General features: G+C 39.8%; 3 protein-coding genes across 4 annotated transcripts; all 3 read left to right on the top strand.

Annotated features, from left to right (window-relative positions):
* The first annotated feature begins 1,124 nt into the window (after positions 1-1,124).
* Positions 1,125-10,486, top strand: cln3 (CLN3 lysosomal/endosomal transmembrane protein, battenin). Its single transcript, XM_074696161.1, has 15 exons — positions 1,125-1,394; positions 1,476-1,512; positions 2,401-2,497; positions 2,621-2,698; positions 3,034-3,113; positions 3,252-3,337; positions 3,835-3,907; positions 4,107-4,250; positions 5,543-5,679; positions 6,523-6,575; positions 6,662-6,730; positions 8,591-8,646; positions 8,743-8,836; positions 9,275-9,415; positions 9,529-10,486. Exons 1-15 carry the CDS (start codon positions 1,340-1,342, stop codon positions 9,643-9,645), a joined length of 1,317 nt encoding a protein of 438 aa, XP_074552262.1. The 5' UTR covers positions 1,125-1,339; the 3' UTR covers positions 9,646-10,486.
* Positions 10,487-10,934: 448 nt separating this feature from the next.
* On the top strand, positions 10,935-17,318 carry LOC141809245 (serine/threonine-protein phosphatase 4 catalytic subunit B). Its single transcript, XM_074696162.1, has 9 exons — positions 10,935-11,105; positions 12,877-13,156; positions 13,633-13,684; positions 13,766-13,816; positions 14,277-14,378; positions 14,465-14,638; positions 14,716-14,842; positions 14,922-15,111; positions 16,412-17,318. The coding sequence occupies exons 2-9, from the start codon at positions 13,047-13,049 to the stop codon at positions 16,539-16,541; spliced, it is 936 nt and encodes a 311-aa protein (XP_074552263.1). The 5' UTR covers positions 10,935-11,105; positions 12,877-13,046; the 3' UTR covers positions 16,542-17,318.
* A 1,070-nt stretch (positions 17,319-18,388) lies between these two features.
* aldh3b1 (aldehyde dehydrogenase 3 family, member B1) lies at positions 18,389-24,501 on the top strand. Of its 2 annotated transcripts, none has more exons than XM_074696528.1 (10): positions 18,389-18,564; positions 20,255-20,424; positions 21,163-21,273; positions 21,512-21,632; positions 21,920-22,005; positions 22,133-22,214; positions 22,375-22,767; positions 22,888-23,054; positions 23,144-23,243; positions 23,355-24,501. In XM_074696528.1, exons 2-10 carry the CDS (start codon positions 20,263-20,265, stop codon positions 23,537-23,539), a joined length of 1,407 nt encoding a protein of 468 aa, XP_074552629.1. In that variant the 5' UTR covers positions 18,389-18,564; positions 20,255-20,262; the 3' UTR covers positions 23,540-24,501. The 2 variants fall into 2 exon arrangements, with proteins under 2 accessions (XP_074552629.1, XP_074552628.1); XM_074696527.1 differs by having other exon boundaries at positions 18,389-18,572.
* Positions 24,502-24,570: the final 69 nt, after the last annotated feature.

Here is a 24,570-nt window from a genome sequence, read left to right as displayed (position 1 = left end):
TTTTCGTCATGGATAACTGAAAAAAACACCATCTAAATAAAACTGGCAGAAGATAATCATGGAACGCTTTCCTCTTTGACAAAAAAAACCAGTTCATGCAAATACAGTCTCATACACCCATTTTGATGCAACTGTAGCTTCAACACCTGCAAATATTGTAAGTGACAAAGTATGGACACCGCTCTGCTTTGGAAAAAAGAAGGGCCAGAGTGATGTTACTCCTTTCTTATGTGTATGTTTTCTTTGTTTGTATGATCTATAGTGAATGTGTAGACCACTGTTGTTCTGAGGCCTTTGTTGATGTGGATGCATATGAGAGGCAATAAAAATTCACAGTGCTTAACAAATTTATCAGATCACCTGCCAAACAAATTAAAAACCCATCCATCATGAAGTGCTTCACTTTAACACTGGATCTTTGTTTTTCCTGATATTTTTCCATGGAGTTTCAAACTGATTCCATGTTTTTAATCCAAAATTTGAGCCAGAAAATTTTAAATATCTGAGGAGTCAGAAATTATTACATACACATTAGAACATACAACTACTTACATATTTTTTCTGTTGAAAGGAATGAGAGTAAATAAATATAATTTGACAACCAAAAGATATTCCTTTTTTTTTGCTATTTGTCCTTATTGTAAAATAGAAAATTTTGAAATTTATGGATAAAAAATATTTATATTTTAGCATTACAGATGTTGTTTTAAATAAAGACAGAAACATAAAACAGTTTTTGGTAATTAGCAGTATACGTTTAATGTAAGGCAGCGCAGGACAAACACCTAACACTGGATGGTGGTCTAATAATTTGTTGTGTACTATTTATAGGTCTATATATTTTATATATTATACACTTATATATTTTATACTCATATATATTTTTTAATTACATTTAAAGCACCATAACTCACCGCAGCCAGATGGTAAAAATAACAAAAGAAAGAATACTGTCATTAAATTAATGACAGCTATAATAAATAAGTACAACCAATATATATTTTGAGTAAATAAAATAGGTATAATTTGCGAACAGCTTCGTTTTTGTCTTGAAGCCTCATGGAAATGGAACCGTTAGTTTAGGTTTTGTTTCTGCGGGAGTTTATTTTTATGGAACACCGCTCTCATATGACTCCAATGAGTGAAATGTCAAACAGAGAAAGGAGCTAAAGCAGAAGAAATAGAGTTTATTCCAAGATATGAGAAAGCCGTCGATGTGTGCAGTGGTCCTATCGTCCCAGTAGAGATGTCTTTACTGTTTTAAAGAGTTTTAATTTATTTTAACCTTTTTTTATTGACTCTAACCGTCTGTGGTTCGATCCTTTATCCGGGTGTAAACATGGAGCAGACTGACAGCGTCACCACAGATCCTGTTCAACGCCCAGACAACCACGGTTTGTTCCCCGTCTGGTAGTTTTAGAAACTAAACAATAGTCTGTATTTTTTATTTATTGACTCAGAGTCTGTATTCACAGGGCGTTCAGCAGGATGGCGGAACTGGTCTGGGTTTTGGTGAGTAGCCTACTGTGCCGCATCAGTCTGGTGCTGAATTTAGCTTGGATAAAAACCAAATATGTCAGTGAGAACATGATGTATTTTTTTGAAAACTGAATTAACGCAAGATTTCAAGATGTGGTACAAACCATTAAAGACCCTAGCTTCCTTATTCCAGCACTAATTCACACTTTGACACAAATACAAAAACAACAGGAACCTTTAATCTACAAATGCATGAAGAAGTGAAACCCACTCTGTAGTTTCTGTCAGCTTTAATAACTTACACATGAAAAAAAAGTATCCATTGTGAAATGAAGGGTCCTTTAGAAGATAAAATGGAAATAGAAATTGTGTGGAGCACTCACACAAGTAATTAAGTTCTGTTCATTCCATGAAAGTTTTATGTAGGATATTTAGAATAACTTATTGAAAACATACTGACACAGAGTCACAAATCTGTCTGTAATCTAAAGTTTGTCATGACTGAAAGCCAAACAAAGGTGGAGCAACATACAGATGTCAACAGAAAGGGTGAAATTACAAAAGTCATGAGTCAAAGAAAAAATAATTGTTGAAAAAAAGCAGCGTAAAATTTGAAATCCCCGTCTCTCTGACACTTTCAGGACTGTGAGTTTGGTTATCAGGCAGCAGGCCACCCAAAGAGTTTTGTAAAACTCAAAGTGATGCGTTGAAACATAAAGAACACGTTCAGCTGGAAAAGTTTTGTCTGGACAATAGTTTGAGCTTATGAAAACTTCCCTCACATGTGTTCTGATACTTATGCAGGTGGATTTTTCTAGAAACTTTCTTGAAAGGTTGAACCTTTCAGTTAGTGGTTCAGTTACTGCTTATTGATGCATTTGAGTCTGCCCACGCTGTGTAATCTGCTTCTTATCTCCCCAGGCTCCTCGGATTGTGCAACAACTTTGCTTATGTTGTCATGCTGAGCGCCGCTCACGACATCCTCAAAAAGCAAGAGTCCGAAAACGCCACAGTGACGGTTAGGAGATAAAATTGTTTGCTTTTCATTTTGGACTTTAATCTATGAAGTCTGTTTGAATAAAGAAGGAAAGAAAGAATCTTCAAAAGTATCTCATTTTCTCATTTCCATTTTTCTGTTCAGGCCTCGGTCACTCTGACTGTGGGAGGAGGGAACAGCAGCAACAGCAGCCGCTATGACTGCAACCCTGTTTCTACTGCGGTAAATGAAGATGCACAACACTGAGCACGAATCAGTCTGTACTGACAATAAAACACAAGTTCTCCCTTTTTAGGATTAATTGCAGCTTGACATTTAGATATGTCCCCACAAAGCATCTTTAACACAGGTTATAAATGAGGGGTCATTTTCTCCTCTCATTTTATCATCATCTATTATAAAATAAGTAACAAAGAGTGTCTGATCTCATGCTAACCCTCTGTGAGTGCGCTTTTGGAGGATTTAGTCAGCTACAGTCAAAAGGACAGACTTCCTTTGACAAATAGGAACCTTGATGGAGCTGGTCTGAGCAACAGTTGCGATGTTTTTCTCCTCAGGCTGTTCTGTTAGCCGACATCCTCCCAACACTCGTCATCAAACTCCTTGCTCCTTTTTTCATCCACAAAATGCCGTACGGGTAAGATCCACGACGTTCTCAGAGCAACTAAACTTTTATATTTACTGGATGTGGATGATTTCATTCACTTTAAGCAGCAATAAATAAGAAAAGATAAGTCAATGGTCAAATGTCTGATAAACTTTGTTTTGTTTCCAGCTTTCGAGTCTTGTTCTGCGCCACCATGGCAGCGATGAGTTTCCTACTTGTGTCGTTCTCTTCAGCTGTGTGGATGAGCATCCTGGGTAAAGAATAAAACACATAAGACCTTATTTAACCTTCACTTATCTTTTTTTATCATGTTGGGTAAAAGGGCTGTGCTCTGATGAAGGATTGGATTCAGTTTCATATTCTTCAGTTTCCTGTCGTCTTATCTCAGTGAAGTTAATTCGCAGAAATACGACAACATCTTCATGTTCCTTTGACATGAGGGCCCCTGACCTTTAAGTGCTTGTATTTATTCAAGTTTTAAAAGAAGGTGGCAGATTGATATGAAATTGAACATTAATCTGAATTTATTACATTTTATTATTCTTTTATTTATTTTATTATTACAAAGCAGAGGGTGAGACTGATGTGCTGCACAGACAGTTAGCAGCTTTGTGCAAACTTTATCTCTAATTGGCCTTTAAGGAAGATATTATTTCTTGATGCATGTGTAATAAACTTTGTTATTATTTAATTATTATCCATTACAACCGTATTGCTCGTCTTTTTCAGATGAACTTTCTCTGTTTTTCAGGAGTGATCTTTGCCAGCTCCAGCTCAGGGCTTGGGGAGCTCTCCTTCCTGTCCCTCACTGTCTTCTTCAGCAGGTAAACCGTCATTCTTACTCTTACTCTAAGCCAGGACACTGATGAGAGGGGGTGAGATAGAAGAAGTGACGTGACTTCTCTGTATTAATTAAGTTTTAAAAGTTTGGTTGTGTGTAGTATCCGAGTTGCAACAAAGGAAATGTTTTTAAAAACAGAATTTAGTGGTTTGAAAATAACTCTGGTTTCCTTCCTGCCTCAGGGACGTTCTGGCAGGTTGGGGCTCAGGTACAGGTGGTGCTGGTGTTGCTGGAGCTCTCCTCTACTCTGGGCTCACACAGCTGGGACTCTCCCCTCGAATCACCCTCCTCATTATGCTCGTGGTCCCTGTCGCCATGTTGATAAGGTATGTGTGGAAGGGGGGACAAAAGACAAAGAACAAAACCTTTAAAAAAAAAAAAAAGTATGAATCCTTCAGGCTTTTACCCTCTAAAAATAAAAAATTTCCCCTCCATCTGGCTCAATCCTAAACTTTGCTAGGGGAAGTCATCTTTCTCCTGGAAACAATGAGTGGACAAAGGAATCCTGGTCCTTGGGGACTTATATGAAGGAGACGCACATAAGTCCTTCAATTGTTTAAAACACAATTTAGCGTACCACAGAATCAGTTCTGGAAGTATTTACAACTCAGACATCTATTAATGCACACCTTTGGTCCTGTCACAACACTGCCCACTAATTCAAGCTTCCTATCTCAAATAAAAGAGGTTTATGGCAAAGGACACGAGGCATCTCTCTATTATGCAATGCTTATGAAATCATTAGATAAAGGCAGGTCAACATTAAGATCATCTTGGGAGGCAGACCTTGGTGTGAAATATACAAAGGAAAGATAGAACAAGATGCTGTGTAACACTAAAAAGATGAAAGAGGTTTAAGATTCTGAACAGGTTATATTGGACTCCGTCAACAAACCCCTGAGTGCTGGAGATGCAATAATGAACAAGGCACATTAATTCATATGTTATGGAGTTGTCCCAGGATACAGGACTTTTAGTCTGACATCCACAGAAATTTAGTTAATATTATTCAGCACAGCATTCCCGTTTGTCCAGGTTTATTTATCCCTGGGGACCCAAGGCCCTTTGGGGAACTTCCTCCCCCTGTGGCAGAAGGGGTACAAACAGCAATAATGTTAGGGCGTAGGCTAATTGTGTTGGGTTGGAAAGCTTACTCTGCCCCATCGGTTAACCTCTGGAACAATCACTTGGGTAGACTAGCTGCTCTAGAGAGTTTATCATTTAATCTTATAGATAGAATAAATTCTATAATCTTAAGTGGAAACGATATCTGTGCAGTATTAATGCTGCAAACTGAGGTGTGAGAGACTGGTGAAGCTTTCAAAACGATGTCATACTGCTGTGTACATTGTTGCCAAGCTTTGACTTTAACCTTTGTTAAATAACGTATTGTTTTGTTCTTTTTCCTTTTTGTTTAAGTCTTATTTTTTCTTTTTCCCTTCCCCTTTGCTCACTAATTTTTTGGTATATATGCATTTCTATATATATATTTCTCTTTTCTTTCTTCTATTTGGTGTAAAATTGCTAAATAATTGATAAACTAACTGTACTAGATGTCACAAAATGTCAACAAAATGTTTATCATAAAAAATAAAACTATATTTTTTTACTCTTCTAGCTATTTCTTCCTCCTGGATCCTCCGGCTTCATTACCTCAGTGGCGAAGCACAGAGACAGAATACTTACCTGTGAGTTCAGAGGAGAGACAGCGGCTGATGGACGAATCAGATGAGGAGGGGGAGAAATCAACTCCAGGTACGAGCTTCCGCTGAGAACAATGAATTAGTGGAGAATAATTTGATTTACGTCAGGGATGGAGAGATGAAGCCTAAAGAAGCTCTGTGTTTTTCTGTCAAGCTTTGCAGCATCAGACTTTGTTGAACTGCACAGCTTGATTCTTGTAAAAAAAATGCTGTTTTTAAGAATTTCTCTTTTTTACCTTAAAAATAAACACAACACCAAGAAGGCCTCCTAACTTTACGTCTGATTTGATGATAATCGAAAGCTTTGCGCAGTTTGTGGGGCAGAAATTTAGATAGGGATGTAAAGATAAGTTTTAGTTTTCATCATAGCTGAGTCACCACTTTGAAGCAACGTCACCTCATGCAGCTTTTCTCTTTATCTCAGGCTGTTTGGAGGAAGTTGTGTTATATCAGTACGTGTTTGTGGGCTGTAGAGGAGATAAGGTCATCAGTGTGGCTTTGTCTGGAAAAAAACACAGATAATAAGTCTGATGTTATCATGCTGCGTAGAAACTAAACTATAACTGATATCTGATGATGCTGTGATTAGAATTGAATATACAGAATAAGGAATCAAGAAAAACATGTTTTTATATATATTAGTGTTTTTAGAGTGAATCAACAAATATTTTCACAAGTGAGGAAAACGTACTATTAGAGAAAGTTTTGATCCTCACTTAAGAAATTTAACATGTCCAGAAAAAGCTCAACTTCAGGTACTTCTGGACACAATCAAACTCTGATGTGAGTCATTAGACCCACAGACGATGAAAGAGTCTCCTGAGTTCTTGTTTTAATATTCTGCTGTTGTCGAATAACTACACAGTCCGTGTTCTCTTTCACCTGAATGTACCAGAGGACCGACACACTGGACGTCTCACCTTCACAGAGAAACTGCACGTCGTCAAAGTGAGCATGGTTTCTTCCTCATTCTGACTCCAGTGTTTTTACATCTCTGTGTTTAATCTGATACTCCTCTTCTTTTCTGTGAGCAGGGCCTGCTGAAGTTCATCTTTCCTCTGGGACTGGTCTACTTTGCTGAGTATTTCATCAACCAGGGCCTGGTAAGCTCTCTGGTGGACACAGGTTTAACTGTTTCACTGTCCTGATACAGTGGGGGAAATAAGTATTGAATGCATCAACTTTTTTCTCATTACATTTATTTCCAAAGCTGCAATTCTAACGAAATTCCTGCCAGACAAATGAACTCAAATCATCCACATGTAAAAAGAAATCACAACATTCAGGTCCATAAATAATGATTATGTGGAATTAAGTACGATAACACAGGAAAAAAGTATTGAACACACCATGGAAAGGCTGTATACTTTGGCAAGGAAATGAATCATACTACCTGAAATCTGTCAGTATTTATAACTTGAACTTCCAATTAGTGCAAACCAACATCAGCTGGGCTAGAGCAAATTGATGGTCCTATAAAAAAGGTCGTTTTTTTCACCAAGCACTTAAATACCACACACCTCATGAAGGGTAAAGGCAAAGAGCTCTCTGAAGACATTCACAACCTGATTGTTGCTCAGCATCAGAATGGAACTGGTTACAGACTTATATCAAAGCACCTGAATATTCCAGTCAGCACCGTTGGGGCCATTATTCACAAGTGGAAGAAGCACCACCTTACCATCAACAGGCCACGCACAGGAGCTCCTTGCAAGATTTCTGACCAGGGAGTCAGAAAGATAGTCAGAAAAATACCCAACAAGCCAAGGACCACCCTGAAAGTGCTCCAGAAAGACTTGGAGGCAGCATGTACAATTGTTACAGAGGAAACAATAGGCAATGCACTCCACTGCCATGGCCTCTAAGCCTGCAAGACTACATTGCTCAAGAAAAGGCATGTTGAAGCTATTTAAAGTTTGCTAAACAGCATCTTGACAAGCCTGTAGAATACTGGGAGAATGTTGTCTGGTCAGATGAGATTAAAACTGAACTTTTGGGCTGTCATACTACATACCATGTTTGGAGGAGAAATGGCACTGCACATCACCCAAAATACACTACACCAACAGTGAAGTTTGGAGGTGGAAGCATCATGGCATGGGGTTGTTTCTCATCTCATGGTGTTGGCAAACTTCATATAACTGACGGAGCAATGAATGGAGCCATGTATGGGGAAATTCTCAATATGAATCTGCTTCCCTCCACCAGGATGATGAAGATGAGACGTGGCTGGACCTTCCAGCAGGACAACGATCCAAAGCACACGGCAAAGTTGACTCTCAAATGGTTTCAGAAAGAGAAATTCAATCTGCTAGAATGGCTTAGCCAATCACCTGACTTCAATCCAATTGAACATTAGTGGAAAGAACTAAAGAAAATGGTTCACCAGAGGGCACCAAACAATATTCAAGACTTAAAGACAATCTGTGCAGAGGAATGGGCCAAAATCACACCTGAGCAGTGTGGGCCATTTGTTAAAACATACAAGAAGCATCTGGAAGCTGTCATTGCAAACAAAGGCTTCTCCACTAAGTATTAGATGAGTCTCAATTAGCGTATTCAATACTTTTTTCCTGTTTTATCGTACTTAATTCCACATAATCATTATTTATGGACCTGAACGTTGTGATTTCTTTTCATGTGTGGATTATTTGAGTTAATACCAATGTCTGGGAGAAATTTTGTTTGAATTGCATCTTTGGAAATATATGTGATGAGAAAAAAGTTGACGCGTTCAATACTTATTTCCCCCACTGTATTCGGACCTATGAGGTATCAGGTATTAGTGTTGCGTATGTTGAATATTTGCTGGAATATTTGGGTCAATATCTTTGTTTGCTCTGACCTGTCTTAGTGAGCAACATGCTGAGCAAACATCCAGCTCACAGGATGAATCAGGGAGCTGACGTGTTGAAATGTCTTAAAGCTGCCTGTGAAATAATGTAACTCTTCTCTTTTCTCAGATGGAGCTTCTTTACTTCCCAAACTTCTTCCTCTCACATGCAGAACAGTATCGCTGGTCAGTAAAACCTCACTTGTGTTTTATTTTAAGGGATTTGCTTCATTTACACCACCTGTGCATGTTGTTTTCTTCTTCTTCATTTTGTGTGTTCAGGTACCAAACGCTGTACCAGGTGGGTGTGCTGGTGTCTCGATCATCCCTGTGCTGTGTGAAGATCAGGAAGCTTTGGACTCTTTCTCTGCTGCAGGTGGGGGGCAGAAACTAAAGCAGCAGCTTTATATGTGCATTAACAACCTGAAGCTTGTGGTGGAAATGTAGCCTGACTGATAATTTAGAGCAGAGGTCTTCGAAAGGGGGGGCCACATGTTTCATACTGGCTCTGTCAGGCTCCCCAGAATAGCTTCATACTGAATGCACACTAACAAGGTACGTTTGTCCCTGCTCTGCCTCTCCATCAGTTAGGGGGTCCATTGAAGATCCCTGATTTAGAGGCCTAAGAAAAGCTGTAACTTCATAGGGAAAGAAAAAAAAAGCAGGTGCTTTTTGAGCATTTTTGAAGGTTTTAGGCTTTCTTTAACATCAAAAAGAAACGCACAATACCATAAAAAATGCAGAGCTGTTATGAAAAACAACCCGAGGGCTTGTGAAAGATTAAAAATGATCCCGATCTCTCTGCCTTCCTCAGGTTGTGAATGCAGTGCTGCTTCTGTTTGCAGTGAAATACCAGTTCCTTCCCAGCGCCTGGGTGGTGTTTGTCATCATCCTATATGAGGGTCTGCTGGGTGGAGCTGCCTACGTCAACACCTTCTACTTCATCAGCAAAGAGGTCAGGTTCACAGGGCTGTGTTGAAACATAACGAGAATCTGAGTTTTATTGCTCTGCATATAAAGTTTTGTGTGTTTACCCTGCTGTCTGTCTGTCTGTGTCTCTCCTCACAGACTGAGGACAGACAGAGGGAGTTTGCGATGGCTGCTGCCAGCGTGGGAGACAGTCTGGGCATCGCTCTGGCCGGACTCGCTGCTTTCCCCGTCCACAGATACTTCTGTTCCCTGTGAGCCGCCCACACAGCAGTAGCTCGGTGAATAAGACAGACGTAGGAGCTATTCATTTGAAGATTTATTTTCAGTCTGATATGAGAGAGACTCTGACAGGAGCAGACTTTCCTCCTACATGAAACAGAGGAGGTACAAACACACTGTCACTCGACTTCAGCAGAGTTTCAGGTGCTGAAGTTTTTTATTTCCTTATCCTCTTTTTACCTCTAACACCAAAAATCTTTTCTTTTTATGCCTCATATTTTCAGAGCAGGCTTTGGGGATTTTAATTCTTTTATTTTGCATCTTTGCACATCTCCTGCACAACATTAGGACCAACTCCAGCCTAAATGGAGAAGTCAGTAGCTCATAAAATAAGACTATTTATGAGTTGCATCAGTGCATGGAGCACCAACTTGTTTTACATCTCATTCCATGTTTTAGGAGGAAAATCTGATTGTTTTTTTCAAGATGGTAGAAGAGCTTGTTGAAAGCTTGTTTTTCATTAAGCTCACTGACAAAAAACTGCGCTATGATTCAACTGTTAAATGCTTTAAATATGAAAAGGCATGAGCTGGACGGACACCTACAAAAGTGCCTTTTAATTTTAGTTCTTTAAAAGGATTAATAAAGGTTATTGTATGTGTTAACATGCATGGTGTTGTTCTAGAAAACAGGAAAACACAGCATTATACAACGTTGTATACATACGGTACAAAGCGTAAAACTCTCTGTCTTAAACACGTCTTAAAGAATACCAATATGCACATTCCTGCTGAGGTTTGTACTACCTGTGTTTTATTATGTGTTTCTTTTTTAACATTTTGTTGTTGTCTGCTCTGCACTTATGATTAAAACATTCTCATATCAGTGAATAAAATTTTATTTCACTTTTTATCTCAACGTGCAATGCCTTTGGCTTCATTCCATACACTTGGGCTCCAAAATAAACTTCAGGATTCTTTTCTTTACAGATTTTTTGGAGGCTAATTGCTTTGCTTGCTTGATTTATTTTTTCATTCTTATTTTTTTTAAATGTTCACTGACAGCCCCACTTAAAAACACCCCAAACAAAGCGTGTAATCAGTGTCAACTCCAGACTTTTTCATACGTTGTTTGAAATTCCTTACAGGAGCTTTAAATTTTCTGGTCCTGTTATGTTATTCAGATGGTACCATAAGACTTCAAAGTGTCATATTTTTTCTTTTTCTGTATATCTTTACTAATTCTAAATTAACGAACTTACCCGTACAACTTAATGAAAAAAAAAACTGTTCAGCAGCTTCACGCTGTTCAAGCCAAGCTGTGCGCGTTCCCGACTCCGGAAGTTACAGTCTGGTCGTTGGCGTTCATGAGCAGGGCTGGAGTGAACCGGCAACGGCGAAACTGAGAAGGAGACGAGGAGCCGGCGGACCCAGAATCCACGGAATGAGATCTATCCATATAGGTTTTCCTAGAGTTCAACCGTCATTCACCTTAGGGTAACTATTTCTTTTCGTCTTTGATCGAACAAGAGCGATGAATCAGGTCGGGTTTGCCATAGTGAGACTTGTTAGCATTAGCTCTTGAAATTAGCCAAAAAGTGCTAACCAGTGTTGACGCCGTCTGTTCAAGTTAGCCAGGTGCCTCGGTGTTCTGCGGAAAAATGCGACTATGGCGCTGAGTGGTAGCAGCGACTGTCATTTCGCACCGTATTTATATGATTTTTGATTTAAAACAGAGATATGATATTGCTAGAAATACGCGCATGTGTTGCTATATTTTGTTTAATTCATATTCCATATATCATCTGGAGCCAGATAAAACAGTTTTACCTTTCGGAAGTTCTTCATTAGAGTATTACTTTAAACTACGCCACAACTCAGTTGAATTGCTCTTCAAATTTATTTTTATGGAATTCACTCACTAAGTCCATAAAATGATTTCGATAGAACTGGGTCTTCAGTAACCCCTCTCCTGACTCAAAGAGTACGCTTTGTAATGACAAACGCACGGGTTGTGCCTTGGCGCATGCGCAGAACCGCCACCTACCACATCTTGTTAGGATGCACTGATCGATAGAACACCAGCAGCCGTGGTTAACTGGCTAACATAGAACATTTCGCAAGCAACCTAGATACGTTTTTCTCATCGTGTAAAAGAGATAAGCGTGTGTAGTGGTAATGTGTGATGTGGCAGACGTTACGGCTTACATTCGGAATGAAATCCTGAACAAAATGGTTGACGAAGTTATCACAGAATCAGTTGTTCTCTGACGTCGTTAGCAGTAATGTAAGCTAACGGGCTAATAGTTAGCTTTCTGTGTAGCTACGCCCATAGGCCTCACATACCTCAAAGAATAACTTCAGTTTTATCAGGTCCAATTTATACCACTTCATATTTGTGTCTATACACCAAGTATTTCATATATTTTTTACTGCTGTAACTATATGAAACTGCCAAGATGTGGCTGCTCGGTAGCACTCGGGAACGAGTTATGAAGCTACAGACGTTTCCTAAACATTCATCGTTTTGTATTTTAGTTTCTTGTGACAGTATTAAACAATGAGGGGTGTAAAACAAAATATCAAATACTGAGATTAGTTTCTAAAACATTCTTAAAATTTAAACCAACCGACATAAAATGCAATTAAACTTATTTGCAAGTATAAAATTTGCAACATGTTTGATTCAAATGATTTATCTAGCAGAAGAGTTACCAGAGCCTAAAAGCCCTGTAAGTAGTTTACAAGTGATCTATAGATGGCCTCATTTGAATGTATTTGCCTTTTCATAACTTACAATTTAAAATGAGATTATTGGCACCAAAATCAGTTATTTCTCAGTAACTCAGCATCATTGCCCCATGATGACACCACAGCGGTTGGCATGTTTTGCAGTGGGAAGCAAGATCCGTCCTTTTCACAAATGTGAGGCTTAATTTCCCTCATAATTCCAAAATAAAGTGGGAATGCATTTTTTTTAATCGTCTCTAAATTAGTGTGAAATAACTGAGGATAACGGATAGCTTGAGAGTAATCAAATGGCATCTTAATGGTTTAAAGTCTGTTTGTTATGTCCAGGCATCTGTTTACAAGTGGAGATGTATGAAGCTGTGTGAGAAACACAGCTAGCTTACTTTTTTTTTTACTGATTTATTGCAATAAATTCAGATCTTTGTAGTGTGTAAATGTGACATTGAAATTTAATGTGCAGCCTTTTTAATGGATGTAAGTTTGTGATTGACTTTCTTGAACTTGTTTCCCTCTTCAGCTGCTCAGTCAGAACATCCTCAAATTGAAGTTCTGACAAGCAAAATCACAGGAGCCTCGTCCATTTTCCAAGACTGCCTGCCCAGCTGCCGGGGAATTTAAGAGCAAGTTATTTCAGCAGCCCCGGAGTGAGAAGAGGAGTGTGAGCATAGTGTGTGAGCAGCTCTCCCTATGTGTGTCACAATGGGAGACATCAGTGACCTGGACCGACAGATAGAGCAGCTCCGACGCTGTGAGCTCATTAAGGAAAATGAAGTCAAAGCACTGTGTGCTAAAGCCAGGTACTGGATGAACCCGAAACACTTACACAAAAACAAAAGCAAAAAATGATCTCAGAAGGATAATTTAAAAACAAGATTTAGAGCTAAAACTTGGGGACAGTCAGATTCAGAGTCTTTAGACTTATATAATATCATGCAGTCATGCTCCTTGGTCTGTGTAGTGGCTGTACAAAGGGTGCAGTGTAGCAAATGATTCAGACTTTAATTGGATAATGTATACATACCTTTATGTTTAAAGATGAACAGAAACTGTCCCCGTTAGGTAGACCATGTGTCATAAAATCCTTCTGCTGTCAGCTTCTCTCTGGTGTTCCTGGATTAAGATATGAAGGACACACTGTTCTCATTTTGGTCGCATAATGAAAATGAAGGCAGCACTGTACCAGGAAGTTGTGCTCTATTGTTATTATTCTCAGTCTCTTATAACACACATCACTATAATTTAACAACACTGAGTGTGCTTCTTTGATTTTCAGAGAGATTCTGGTTGAAGAAAGCAACGTTCAGAGAGTAGACTCTCCTGTCACAGTAAGGATTGTTTTTTTTGTTCATCGAGACCCGAACTACAAAGACATGAAACATGATATTAACATTCCGTTTTCTCCCCAGGTGTGTGGGGATATCCACGGTCAGTTCTATGACCTAAAAGAGCTGTTCAGAGTGAGTCTCTTCATTCTTCTTGAAGTTACTTCATTATCACATTAGTATCAGTTGGTGTTATTTTTTTAATGCTGGAGGAAGTTGTCATTCAGGGCCAGAAAGTGTCGATGTGGGCATAGGTGTATAAGTGTGTGCTGCAGTCACGTTGCAGGACATGTGTTTTCCTGTTATCAGTCACACCTTGTCCAGGTGCCTCAGGAGGTGGAGCCTGTGTTAGACTGGGTTTGGTGAAGCTCTAATTACCTCACTCACCCTTTAACTTAAGCACCTTTCTCTTTTTAATAAGTGACCTGGGCATCCAGATACACTCTTTAGATATTCTAGAAAACAGTTTTAATCACCTATGATCATGATGGTGATAAAAGTAATGATTGATTAGATTTATAAAGTGCTTTTCTAGATACTCAGAAAGGCTTGACTTATTGTGACAGATGATAAAGGTATTGTTTACAACTTCCAGGTTGGTGGCGATGTTCCAGAGACAAATTATCTCTTCATGGGCGACTTTGTGGACAGAGGCTTCTACAGCGTGGAGACTTTCCTTCTCCTGCTAGCTCTTAAGGTAGACACAACGATGACTTCTCCAACATAAGATGTATGTTACCTTCAGCACATACATGGGCTCAGTGCTCGTCTTCTGCCCCTCAGGTGCGCTATCCAGACAGGATAACCCTGATTCGAGGGAACCATGAGTCTCGCCAAATCACCCAGGTCTACGGCTTCTATGATGAGTGCCTCCGCAAATATGGCTCAGTCACTGTGTGGAGATACTGCACGGAGATATTCGACTACCTGTCACTCTCTGCTATCATTGACGGCAAGGTGAGACAGACAGTCCATGGTGAGAATGATACGTGACGTTTAGAGGAACCTGGTGTGATATTCCTCTTCTCTTTCAGATTTTCTGTGTGCACGGCGGTTTGTCTCCTTCCATCCAGACTCTGGACCAGATCAGGACCATTGACAGAAAACAAGAAGTACCTCATGACGGACCAATGTGCGACCTGCTGTGGTCGGACCCTGAAGGTAAACACGCATCCTGTCAAGTCTTCTAAGAAAATGGATGGACAGCAGTAATCTCATGACCTCTCTGTTCTCTCCTCAGACACCACAGGGTGGGGGGTGAGTCCCCGAGGTGCAGGCTACCTGTTTGGGAGTGATGTGGTGGCACAGTTCAACGCTGCCAACGACATCCACATGATCTGTCGAGCCCATCAACTCGTGATGGAGGGCTACAAGTGGCACTTCAACGAGACGGTGCTCACTGTGTGGTCAGCACCAAACTACTGCTACAGGTGAGAGGACAGAGGAAATTGCAAATTTGACATCACTTTTTACTCCCGGGATATTCGTTGCAAAAATACCAAGTACTAAAATTACACACAATCAACAGTCCTATTTTTATCACGTGAGACTGAAACGATTTTGTATTTCTTCTAACAAAGAAAAATAAAAATCTCCTGTTAGCAAAAGGAATGGGTAAGGAACAAGGTACTTTTATAGGTACCGACCGAATTCTGTCTGAAGTACAGAGTTCACGTGAAATAAACCGTACCATGTTTAGGTACCTAAATGCATCCTTGTGACTACAAGGGAGTAGGCAATTTTTGGTGCGGGACATGAACGCAGCATTGCAAGTTTATGTATTGAGAAATAAAAATGTTTAATTGGAAAAGTTTGATAATTCATTATCAAACAAATCAATATTTATCACCACATAAACACACAAAAGAACTAAAAACTTGTATTGCTGTGTACCAATACCGATTGCGAGGTACCAGGCATTGGTACCATATCGCTTCAAATGTGAAAGGTACCCATCCCTAGTTAGCACACTCTCAAAAAAAGAAAACTGGTGGAGCAACCTTTGGTGCAACAACTGGTCAGGCGAGTCCCAGTGGTGGAGCTTCCACGTTATCTTCCTTTTCTGACCGTGTTCAAAGTCATGTTTGATCTACATGTCTGGACCAGCCCTGACAGCAGCCTTAAGGAACCGAACGCCCTGGCCTTGCACAGCCCGTCTGCACACACAACACTGTGCTGAACAGGCTCAAAGAAAGTGATCTTTAGCTGATTTGTTTTGTGAGCTGTCTCAGCTTCAAACACCAACAGGACGAGGCATCACAACAGAAACACCCTCAGAAGCTTCCATGTGTAACTGAACACCTGCCCCAAGCACACAGCTGACATAATCTATGACAGGAACAGTTTATGAGCAGGTGACTCTACACGCACAGCTGTCAGCTCACTTCTCTATCACATAGATCATGAGAATCAAACAGATTTCCATCCGTAGCCTCAGGAAAACAATAAACCGTGTGTTGTTATTTTGTGAGCTGGGTTACCGTCAGACAAAGTCATTTCTGGCACGCTGTTGAGGCAGCCTGTTTACACATTCCCAGAACAAGTATGCATGCTGGTTGAAAGGAAGCAAAAGAAGATTTGATGTCGTAGAGCTATGCCTAACATGTTCAGGAGAGAATCAGCAAAGATGAGAGACGTGCAGCTTGTTCACAGTGGCTCAGAATCCACAAGTAAAAGCAGCACACAGACCTACAGTCTATTTCTGACCTGTCTTTCTGTTTGTTCATTCAGATGTGGCAATGTGGCGGCCATCTTGGAGCTGGACGAGCATCTACAGCGAGAGTTCATCATATTTGAAGCAGCTCCACAAGAGACCAGAGGCATCCCCTCCAAGAAGCCAGTAGCCGACTATTTCCTGTGAAGTTTTTTCAGAAACATAACAAAGCAGCCATGATGTGTTGAAAACCTCCCGCACCATTTCACACCGGCCTCCCTCCATCCTGCTGCTGGACGCTCCTGTCAGTCTGAACTCAGGGCGGCATGACAGAAAACCTGCTGAGCCCCTCGACGAGCTGGATTTTTGCTGCGCTGTCTGAGCCAGACGGGGCGGTCACTGTGAAAGGTGTCAGGGGGGCGAGGCGGATTCGGGGCCCATGACTGTTGTCTCTTCACCTCAGATAAATAAAGACGGTCATTTTCTTTCTCCCCTCAGCCTCCTTCCACCTCAGCCTCTCTCCTCCCCTTCTCTCTCTTTCTGTAGATATGACTCTCCCTGATTAACCTCCACCTTCTGTAGTATTTTTTCATGACGAACACTTAGTTTTAGAAATAATTGGAAGGAGTTAATCTTTTTTTTCCTCCCCCAAATTATGCAGATGTAGGAACAATTTTATCTTTCAAGGAATTCCTTCGATGCATACGTCGTCTTTTTGTTTTATTGATTTTTGTATAATTGTTGCTGCCAGGTTTGAATGCAAACTGCTCTCATCTTTCTGTTGAGCTGTCGTGTGTTGTCACTATTTAACAAACTGGGTGCTGCTGCTGCTCAGCACGTCACAAATAAACACCAGAAATGTAAAGACTGTCCACCAGGAGTCGCTATATTCACTGTTGTTTTCACTCTTAATTCATCTTAATCTACAAATCTCTGTAGGTCTGTCATTTTTGATATTGTGAGAATAAAGTTTTTGTATCAATGCTGGCATATTTTCATGTGTGCTTCAATGAAAATCAAACAAGACTAAGGGAGGCTTTTAAAGTCAGATTTCATCCTGATTTATTTGTCTCCAACTCAGGATAAACTTGACTCATCCACCTGAGACATAGAACAAAAAAAGTGTTGTCATTTCTTTTTATTTTTTTTGCATTACGTAGTTGTCTTGGTCTACAAAAGCGTGCAGCATTTTTACATGAATATTTTTTATTTCATTTTTCAAATGGAGTGTCCTTGGCAGTCACCGGCCAGACTTCCTTGTACTGAAAAACAGTCTTTATCTGTCATCTTTTCTACAGTTCTACAGTTTCATTTAGCTGATACTTTTGTCCAAAGCAATGTAAAACATAAGCAAAAATTTTGATAGAATGGAAGAACTTAATTAGTGCCACTAAGTGCTACAACTTATTTGGCGGCAGGTGCTGCCATTAAGAGCAAGACTTTTTTTTTTTCCCTTGTAGAAAAATGTAGCCATGGCTAACCACAATTAATCACTGCAACAGTATAGTTCAACCTTCAGAAATATTCAATGATCAATGCTAAATATTCACCAAGAGCTGGGTCTGAGACCTTCTGACTCATTCTACCCCTGAGGAAAAAGAGGAGAAGGGTCAGCTTAAGTGTTCCCTGAACAGATGAGTCTTCAGACATCTCTCAAAAGCAGAAAGGGACTCTGCGGAATGTATAGAGTAAAATAATTCATTCCATTATTTGGGAACAACAGAGGAGAGGAGTCTGGCTAGAGATTTAGAGCCGTATATATATATATATATATATATATATATATATATATATATATATATATATATATATATATATATATATATATATATATATATATATATATATATATATATATATATATATATATATATATGTATATATGTATGTATGTATATATGTATATATACATACACACATATATATAGGCTATATATATATATAGGCTATATATATATATATATATAACTTTGGAGTCAAAGTTCACAACCGGCTGTGCGGGATGAAAATGCAAAATCACTGCCTCTCACCCGGCGAGTTTAAGGGCAAGTTTTTCGAGATCAGCCAAAACCTCCAAACCTTCCCTCCCTCCCTCCTATCTCCCAGAAGTCCTCCGTGAACCGGTAGTCAGACTGAGCACAGCACCCGGAAACACGGAAGCTTTCCCTGATTCCAGCGTTTCTCCAGCACAGGGAGCGGCAGAGGGTCTGCAGGTCTGAGGAAAACACAGGTAAACAGGCAAACAACCTGCTGAGTTCCTATTTTAATATATTTTCTGTTCTGTCAGCAGAATACTCACACACGTGGATGAATACCACGACAAAGTTTTTGTAAAATCCTGCAGTTTCCGACAAAAGTTGTAAGTGCAGAACTTATCTTTTACAAAATAGCCTGAAACCTCTGTCTAACATTACTAACATTAACTCGGCAGTTAAAGTAAGATCATTTTTTGTTAAATCACCGCATGTCACTCACTGCTGAGAGTTTAAACAGTCACCTGACTGTCTGCACGCGGACTGGTCGTTCGGCGATGACTCATTGAAAAATAAAACATTTTTAATATTTTGCTTTCTACTTTAGCAAAACAGATTAGAAGTAGGCCAAATCAGATACGGTCAAACTTCGAGAAGTTGTCATATATTCGGCGCACATATATATCACACATAATTCATCCCGCCCTGCGAAATATTGCGAAACGCATTCAGGTGTGTCTCTAATCCCACTGAGTCCGATAGACAAAGCTACCGGAGTCAGGTCATCTAAAGAAATGGTAAACGATGTGTGAGCAGAAATGCTCAAAATAAACCAAAACTGATTAAAACCCGGGCTCAGATTTGTGAGGTGTGTGAGTTTTTTTTTTAAATATTTTTGCAAAATACCCCCCTCATAATTCTGATTTTAACCTTAAATACTATCATCACCGTTTAGTGTCAAAATTTTGACATTAAACTTAAAGTTATGGGATCAAAATCAGAACTCAATCAAATAAGTAAATCCAGGGGCCCTAATCACTGGCAAAGGGTTTTGAGCCCATGCAGTGAATTCCACTACAGAGTCATCTCTTAATGCAGTGCTTCCTCTCTAGATTATGAATTCCCCAAGTTCAGTGCAGTTTGACACTAAGGGACATTGTGAAGTTGTTGAACTAGTTGCACAGTCTCTCACAGGGTGGTGAACCTTAGCCTTTTTGGATAACCCTTTGTACACAGTGTCACATTACTAACCTGTCACAGTCAATTTTTCAGTTATGTTTTGTTCTCGGTCTCGCCTTTTTTTGCAACATCAGAGTTAGGTTTTATGCCAAGTACATTTACACATACAAGGAATCTGACTTGGTGTATTGGTGCTAAACAATTAACGAGGAAATAAAGGAAAATCAACAACAACTTAAATAATACAGAAAGAGATGCTATACTTTATATGAAATAGAATATAAAAAGGTTAAGACATAAAAATATAAAATAAATAAAAAAATTAAAACAAAATATAGAAAGGTTGCAAACGTTGTTTTTGAATATTTTCTCTCACCGGTGTTTTAGAAAACTCTTCTTTAAGCCTCTGTCTGATGTGCCTCATTTTAGCTGCTGTCTCTTTAAGGCTCTCCACGCCACAAACCCCTTCCCTCTGATTGGCCAGTCTTCGTGAGGCCTGTCAGGGGCAGAGCTATAATTAAACCTTGGTGTTTGAGGCCTGTCCTTTCTATGTCAATGTTTAATGTCTAACTGGTTCCAGTGTCATAAATCATGTGATGCCCTCCCCATTTCAGCAAGTGTTACGTAATAAACCCATGGCATACATTTTTTTAACCGTGTTTTGATCAGTTTACAGGAAGATTCAGAGATTTGTACAACATATGAATATGAAGCAATTTGAAAATCTGCACGTTTAGTCTGAACATCCAGCATTGTGTGTGTTTACAGGAGTAAAAATGGAGACACACAGCCAGGTTGTTGACCGGTTGAGGTCAGTGTTTTGTTCTGGTATCACGATACCGGAAGAGTTTCGTCGAGCTCAGCTGACCAAGCTGATGTCCATGATCAAAGAAAACGAGGAAGTGATTCTGAATGCTCTGCACAAAGACCTCTCGAAGGTACGAGACTGTGCTCATGTTCCACACACACACACACACACACACACACACACACACACACACACACACACACACACACACACACACACACACACACACACACACACACACACACACACACACACACACACACACACAGACTTTTCTGACTCATACATACCTCAAGCTAACCCAGAAAGCTTTGCTAGCATCAGGAGGGTCAGTTCTATCTGGATGTTTAAAGCCTTGAAAATGAGTCACTAAATATTTTATCTATTTTATTTTTAATTTGCACTAGTTTTAATGATGGAAATATAGAAACTGACCATTTTCCTTAATTTCATTTTTACATCATTACATTTTTACATCCTGCCATTTTTTTTTTATTTTTAAATTTTTTCATTTATAAAAAATGTCACCACCTTTTATCTTGACATCTTCTACAACACTTCATGTCCAGTGAGCCTGTCACTTTAAATCTTGATGTCATGTAATTGGTGTCAGTCACAGAAACAAGCTACTTAATGTGTTGACAAAATCAAAAAGGAGGAGGTTTTGAGACTGATCGATGTTTTGAGATGGATTCAGTCTGCCTTGATTAGGGAAATGTACTGTGACATATTACAGGGTGTCACCAGTGTAACAGTAAAACTTTGTGTCATGTTTGCTGTAGAAACATTATTTATTTACAACCATGTGTGTAAAGTTGTTTTAATCAACACTAGATTTCTAATTTCTAATTTCTTTCTCCTACCTCAGCCAAAATTTGAGGCTGCCCTTGCCGAACTTGACATTGTGACCAACGATCTTCACTATGCCATCAACAACTTCTCAAGCTGGATGAAGCCAGAGTATGTTGGCACGAACCTGGTATGCTGTACATGGACTTCTTTCTTAGGGGTGTTTTATAATAGTTAGATACTCATGGTGATTTGTAGGTGAAGTTTTAGACCTGACAATGACTGTTATGTTGACCATTGAGATGATTCTGATTATGTTTTTCCAGAAGAATGAAGACATATTTAACACATATTTAACATATTAAGTTGTACTGATTTATTTCCTGTGTTTGAAAATATATATTTTCTTGATTCCTGTGAACTTTCAGGCAACAAAGCTGGACACTTGTTTTGTGCGGAGGGAGCCGCTGGGTGTAGTATTGATCATCGGGCCGTGGAACTACCCTCTGCAGCTCCTCCTCTTACCTCTGGTTGGAGCCATTGCTGCAGGTATCATCCACACATTCATGAGCCAGCAGGGAAGCTGCATAAATAAATAATTTATCATGATAATGAATTATTGGCTCAGTGGAAAGCTAAAGGGGTTAACTGGCATAAAGATCCCACAGAGAATAGGTTTAAATCTATAATACACTTGGGCCCAGCGTAGCTTTAAGCCTCTTCAAACTGAGCACTCACTAAGCTGCTTGTCACCTTTTTAAGGAGGTTAAAATGTTAATTTCATCTTAAAGAGAGTGTATAAAATGCTGAAGTGATTTTGTCTTTTGTCTAACAAGGGAACTGTGTGGTCCTCAAACCATCAGAGTTAAGTCCTGCCACAGGAAGTCTGTTGGCAGAGCTCGTCCCTAAATATTTGTCCCAGGTAACAAATCTTTGCCCAAAATTTTCTTTCAACAAAATCCCAGAAATCACTCATTCACATGTAGGCTGTACCTGGACAGATGGAGTGTGACTCTCACAGAGAAATGGGATCTTTTTTTGTTTCACAGGACTGTTATGCAGTTGTTTGTGGAGCAGCAGAGGAGACGAAAGCACTTCTACAAAACCGCTTTGATCACATCTTCTACACAGGTGAGAGAACAGATCACCACATAACAGTCACCAAGATTAGACCAAGAGTAGGTGATCAGAAACTGGAAGTAAAAATGTATCTATTTGTACGCATTTGTGCTTTCACAGTGAGACTGCAGGGGTCTGACATTCAAACTAATCCCTCAGTTCTGTCTCTCAGGCTCTCAGACTGTAGCCCGCAGCATCCTGCAGGCGGCCTCAGTCCACTTAACCCCGGTGACATTGGAGCTGGGAGGAAAATGTCCCTGCTTCATCCAAGGTCGTGTCGACATTGCAGCTGCTGCTCGCCGTTTGGTGTGGTCCAAGTTTTTTAACGCTGGTCAGAGCTGTGTGGCTCCGGATTATGTGCTGTGCTCCCAATCGACCCGGGACGCCCTGCTGCCTGAACTCCGCCAGGCTTTGGAGGATTTCTACACCAAGGATCCTCAGAAGTGTCCTGACCTGTGCCGCATTGTGTCCCCTCGACACTGGACTCGACTGATAGAGTTGCTCAAAAAGACCCGCGGGAAGGTTGTTATTGGAGGAGAGAGCAACGAAGAGGACAAATACATTGGTGGGTCAAGATAAAGTGTAAAAGATGACTACCTGGAGTTTGGTGAAACCAACACACACACACCTATGACATTTCCTTCATAACACTCCTATATTTTTAAGGTTGTTTGTGTTCTCTCAGCCCCCACAGTGGTGGTGGATGTGGCAGAAGACGACGCCCTCATGGAGGAGGAGATTTTTGGCCCCATCCTGCCCATCCTGACCGTGGAGTCCCTGCAGGAAGGTATCGACCTCATCAACCGCAAAGAAAGACCGCTCGCCCTCTACGTTTTCTCTGACGAATCCTCTGTAAGAACACAAACTTCTGACAGCTCTTACATCACACTTTTAAACACAACGTCCTGTTATTAACCCTTACATTGTGCTTCTTTTTGAAGATTGTGAACACGGTGTTGGAAAAGACCAAGAGTGGAGGATTCTGCTCCAATGATGGGATCGTCCACATGACCCTACCCACGCTGCCCTTTGGAGGAATAGGTACGTGTATTCTAGCACATTTTATTATCTCAAGTTTCCCAGTGGCTATAGACCCACTTTTTAGAAGATCATTTGAATAAAACTTGTGAAATTAAAAAATATATTTTTCAGGGGCTAGTGGTTGTGGCAGCTATCACGGACGCTATAGCTTTGAGACATTCAGTCACCGGCGGGCCTGCATGCTGCGTGGCTGGGGTTTGGAGAGACTGAACGCTCTACGTTACCCTCCCTACTCGGAGGACAAACTGAGCTGGCTGCGCTGGACCACCTCACCCAAGAGCTGCTCCATTATGTGAAGACAGGCAGTGTGTGTGTGTGTGTGTGTGTGTGTGTGTGTGTGTGTGTGTGTGTGTGTGTGTGTGTGTGTGTGTGTGTGTGTGTGTGTGTGTGTGTGTGTGAATGTTTGCGCGTGTGTGTGTGAGGATTCATTTATACTTATAAAAATCATCTGCATAAATTTAAATGTTGGAGAAACTCGGCTGTAATGTAGGGTGGATCCTTTCCTTTTTTAACCTGTGGGTAGGTCATGTTTGCTTGATGTTTTGTGGGCTATTGCAATGTTTTGTGTATCTTTGCACACTTTCTTACTAATTGAAACCTTCTGTATTTGTCTTACTAACATTAACTTTTTAGCTGCCGTCATTACTTTTCCTGTGGAAATATTTTTTCTTTCTGCGAGTTCTTTTAAGGCTCCTTGTTGCACAACGGTGATTAGAAACAGGTTTGTTACAATATTTTATGAAACTGTCTAAGATATCTTTATATTTAGGAACCACTGCATGCTTGTTTTATCCTCTTGCACAAATTTTGTAATAGCTGTTATAAATCTTTTCTACTGTTTGTTGGATTTTCCCCTGGGTTTGTAGTTTTTTAAACTTTTTTTTGTTTTTCTTTGCTACGAAATAATGTAAATACATTAGATTTGAACTAATAAAAGATATTTTTATGCTTATGGAGGCATGTTTTTTTGCAGAAGTTGTAATACTCCTGTCAAGTTTGAACAGAGATTTTTAGGGATTTCAGTGTACAAGCATGATGTGAGATCTATGCAGTCAGAACCTCAGTTAGCTTTTACATAAGTTATATATTTTTTAGGCTTTTTTAATGAAAATTAGAACTGTGATGGCACATAAATACTTATAGGAAATTAGAGAAAGATGTAGATACAAATGCAAATACATGTTTTAAATATATTAATTTATTTTCATTTCCAATGGGAAAACAATTGCAAGAAAAAGATGTTCAGGGAGAGACTCAGAAAAATATGTCACAATAATAAATGTCCTCAATACATTTGTGGATGATACTCAAACTGAGTCACTTTTTT

This window comes from Halichoeres trimaculatus, unplaced genomic scaffold, assembly GCF_033239565.1.
Source record: "Halichoeres trimaculatus isolate MK-OKI-2021-1 unplaced genomic scaffold, fHalTri1.1 fHalTri1_scaffold_20, whole genome shotgun sequence".
Lineage (NCBI taxonomy): Eukaryota > Metazoa > Chordata > Actinopteri > Labriformes > Labridae > Halichoeres > Halichoeres trimaculatus.
The sequence above is the reverse complement of the archived record's forward strand: the minus strand, read 5'-3'. Positions and strand labels throughout refer to the sequence as shown.

Bases quoted from the DNA above. Each gene is read 5' to 3' on its own strand.
- cln3 (XM_074696161.1), top strand. From the start codon at position 1,340: ATGGAGCAGACTGACAGCGTCACCACAGATCCTGTTCAACGCCCAGAC. The intron at 1,395-1,475 runs GTTTGTTCCCCG...CTGTATTCACAG, and splicing joins TCAACGCCCAGACAACCACG to GGCGTTCAGCAGGATGGCGG. The intron at 1,513-2,400 runs GTGAGTAGCCTA...TTATCTCCCCAG, and splicing joins CGGAACTGGTCTGGGTTTTG to GCTCCTCGGATTGTGCAACA.
- LOC141809245 (XM_074696162.1), top strand. From the start codon at position 13,047: ATGTGTGTCACAATGGGAGACATCAGTGACCTGGACCGACAGATAGAG. The intron at 13,685-13,765 runs GTAAGGATTGTT...TTTTCTCCCCAG, and splicing joins GAGTAGACTCTCCTGTCACA to GTGTGTGGGGATATCCACGG. The intron at 15,112-16,411 runs GTGAGAGGACAG...TTGTTCATTCAG, and splicing joins GCACCAAACTACTGCTACAG to ATGTGGCAATGTGGCGGCCA.
- aldh3b1 (XM_074696528.1), top strand. From the start codon at position 20,263: ATGGAGACACACAGCCAGGTTGTTGACCGGTTGAGGTCAGTGTTTTGT. The intron at 21,274-21,511 runs GTATGCTGTACA...GTGAACTTTCAG, and splicing joins AGTATGTTGGCACGAACCTG to GCAACAAAGCTGGACACTTG. The intron at 22,006-22,132 runs GTAACAAATCTT...TTTGTTTCACAG, and splicing joins TCCCTAAATATTTGTCCCAG to GACTGTTATGCAGTTGTTTG.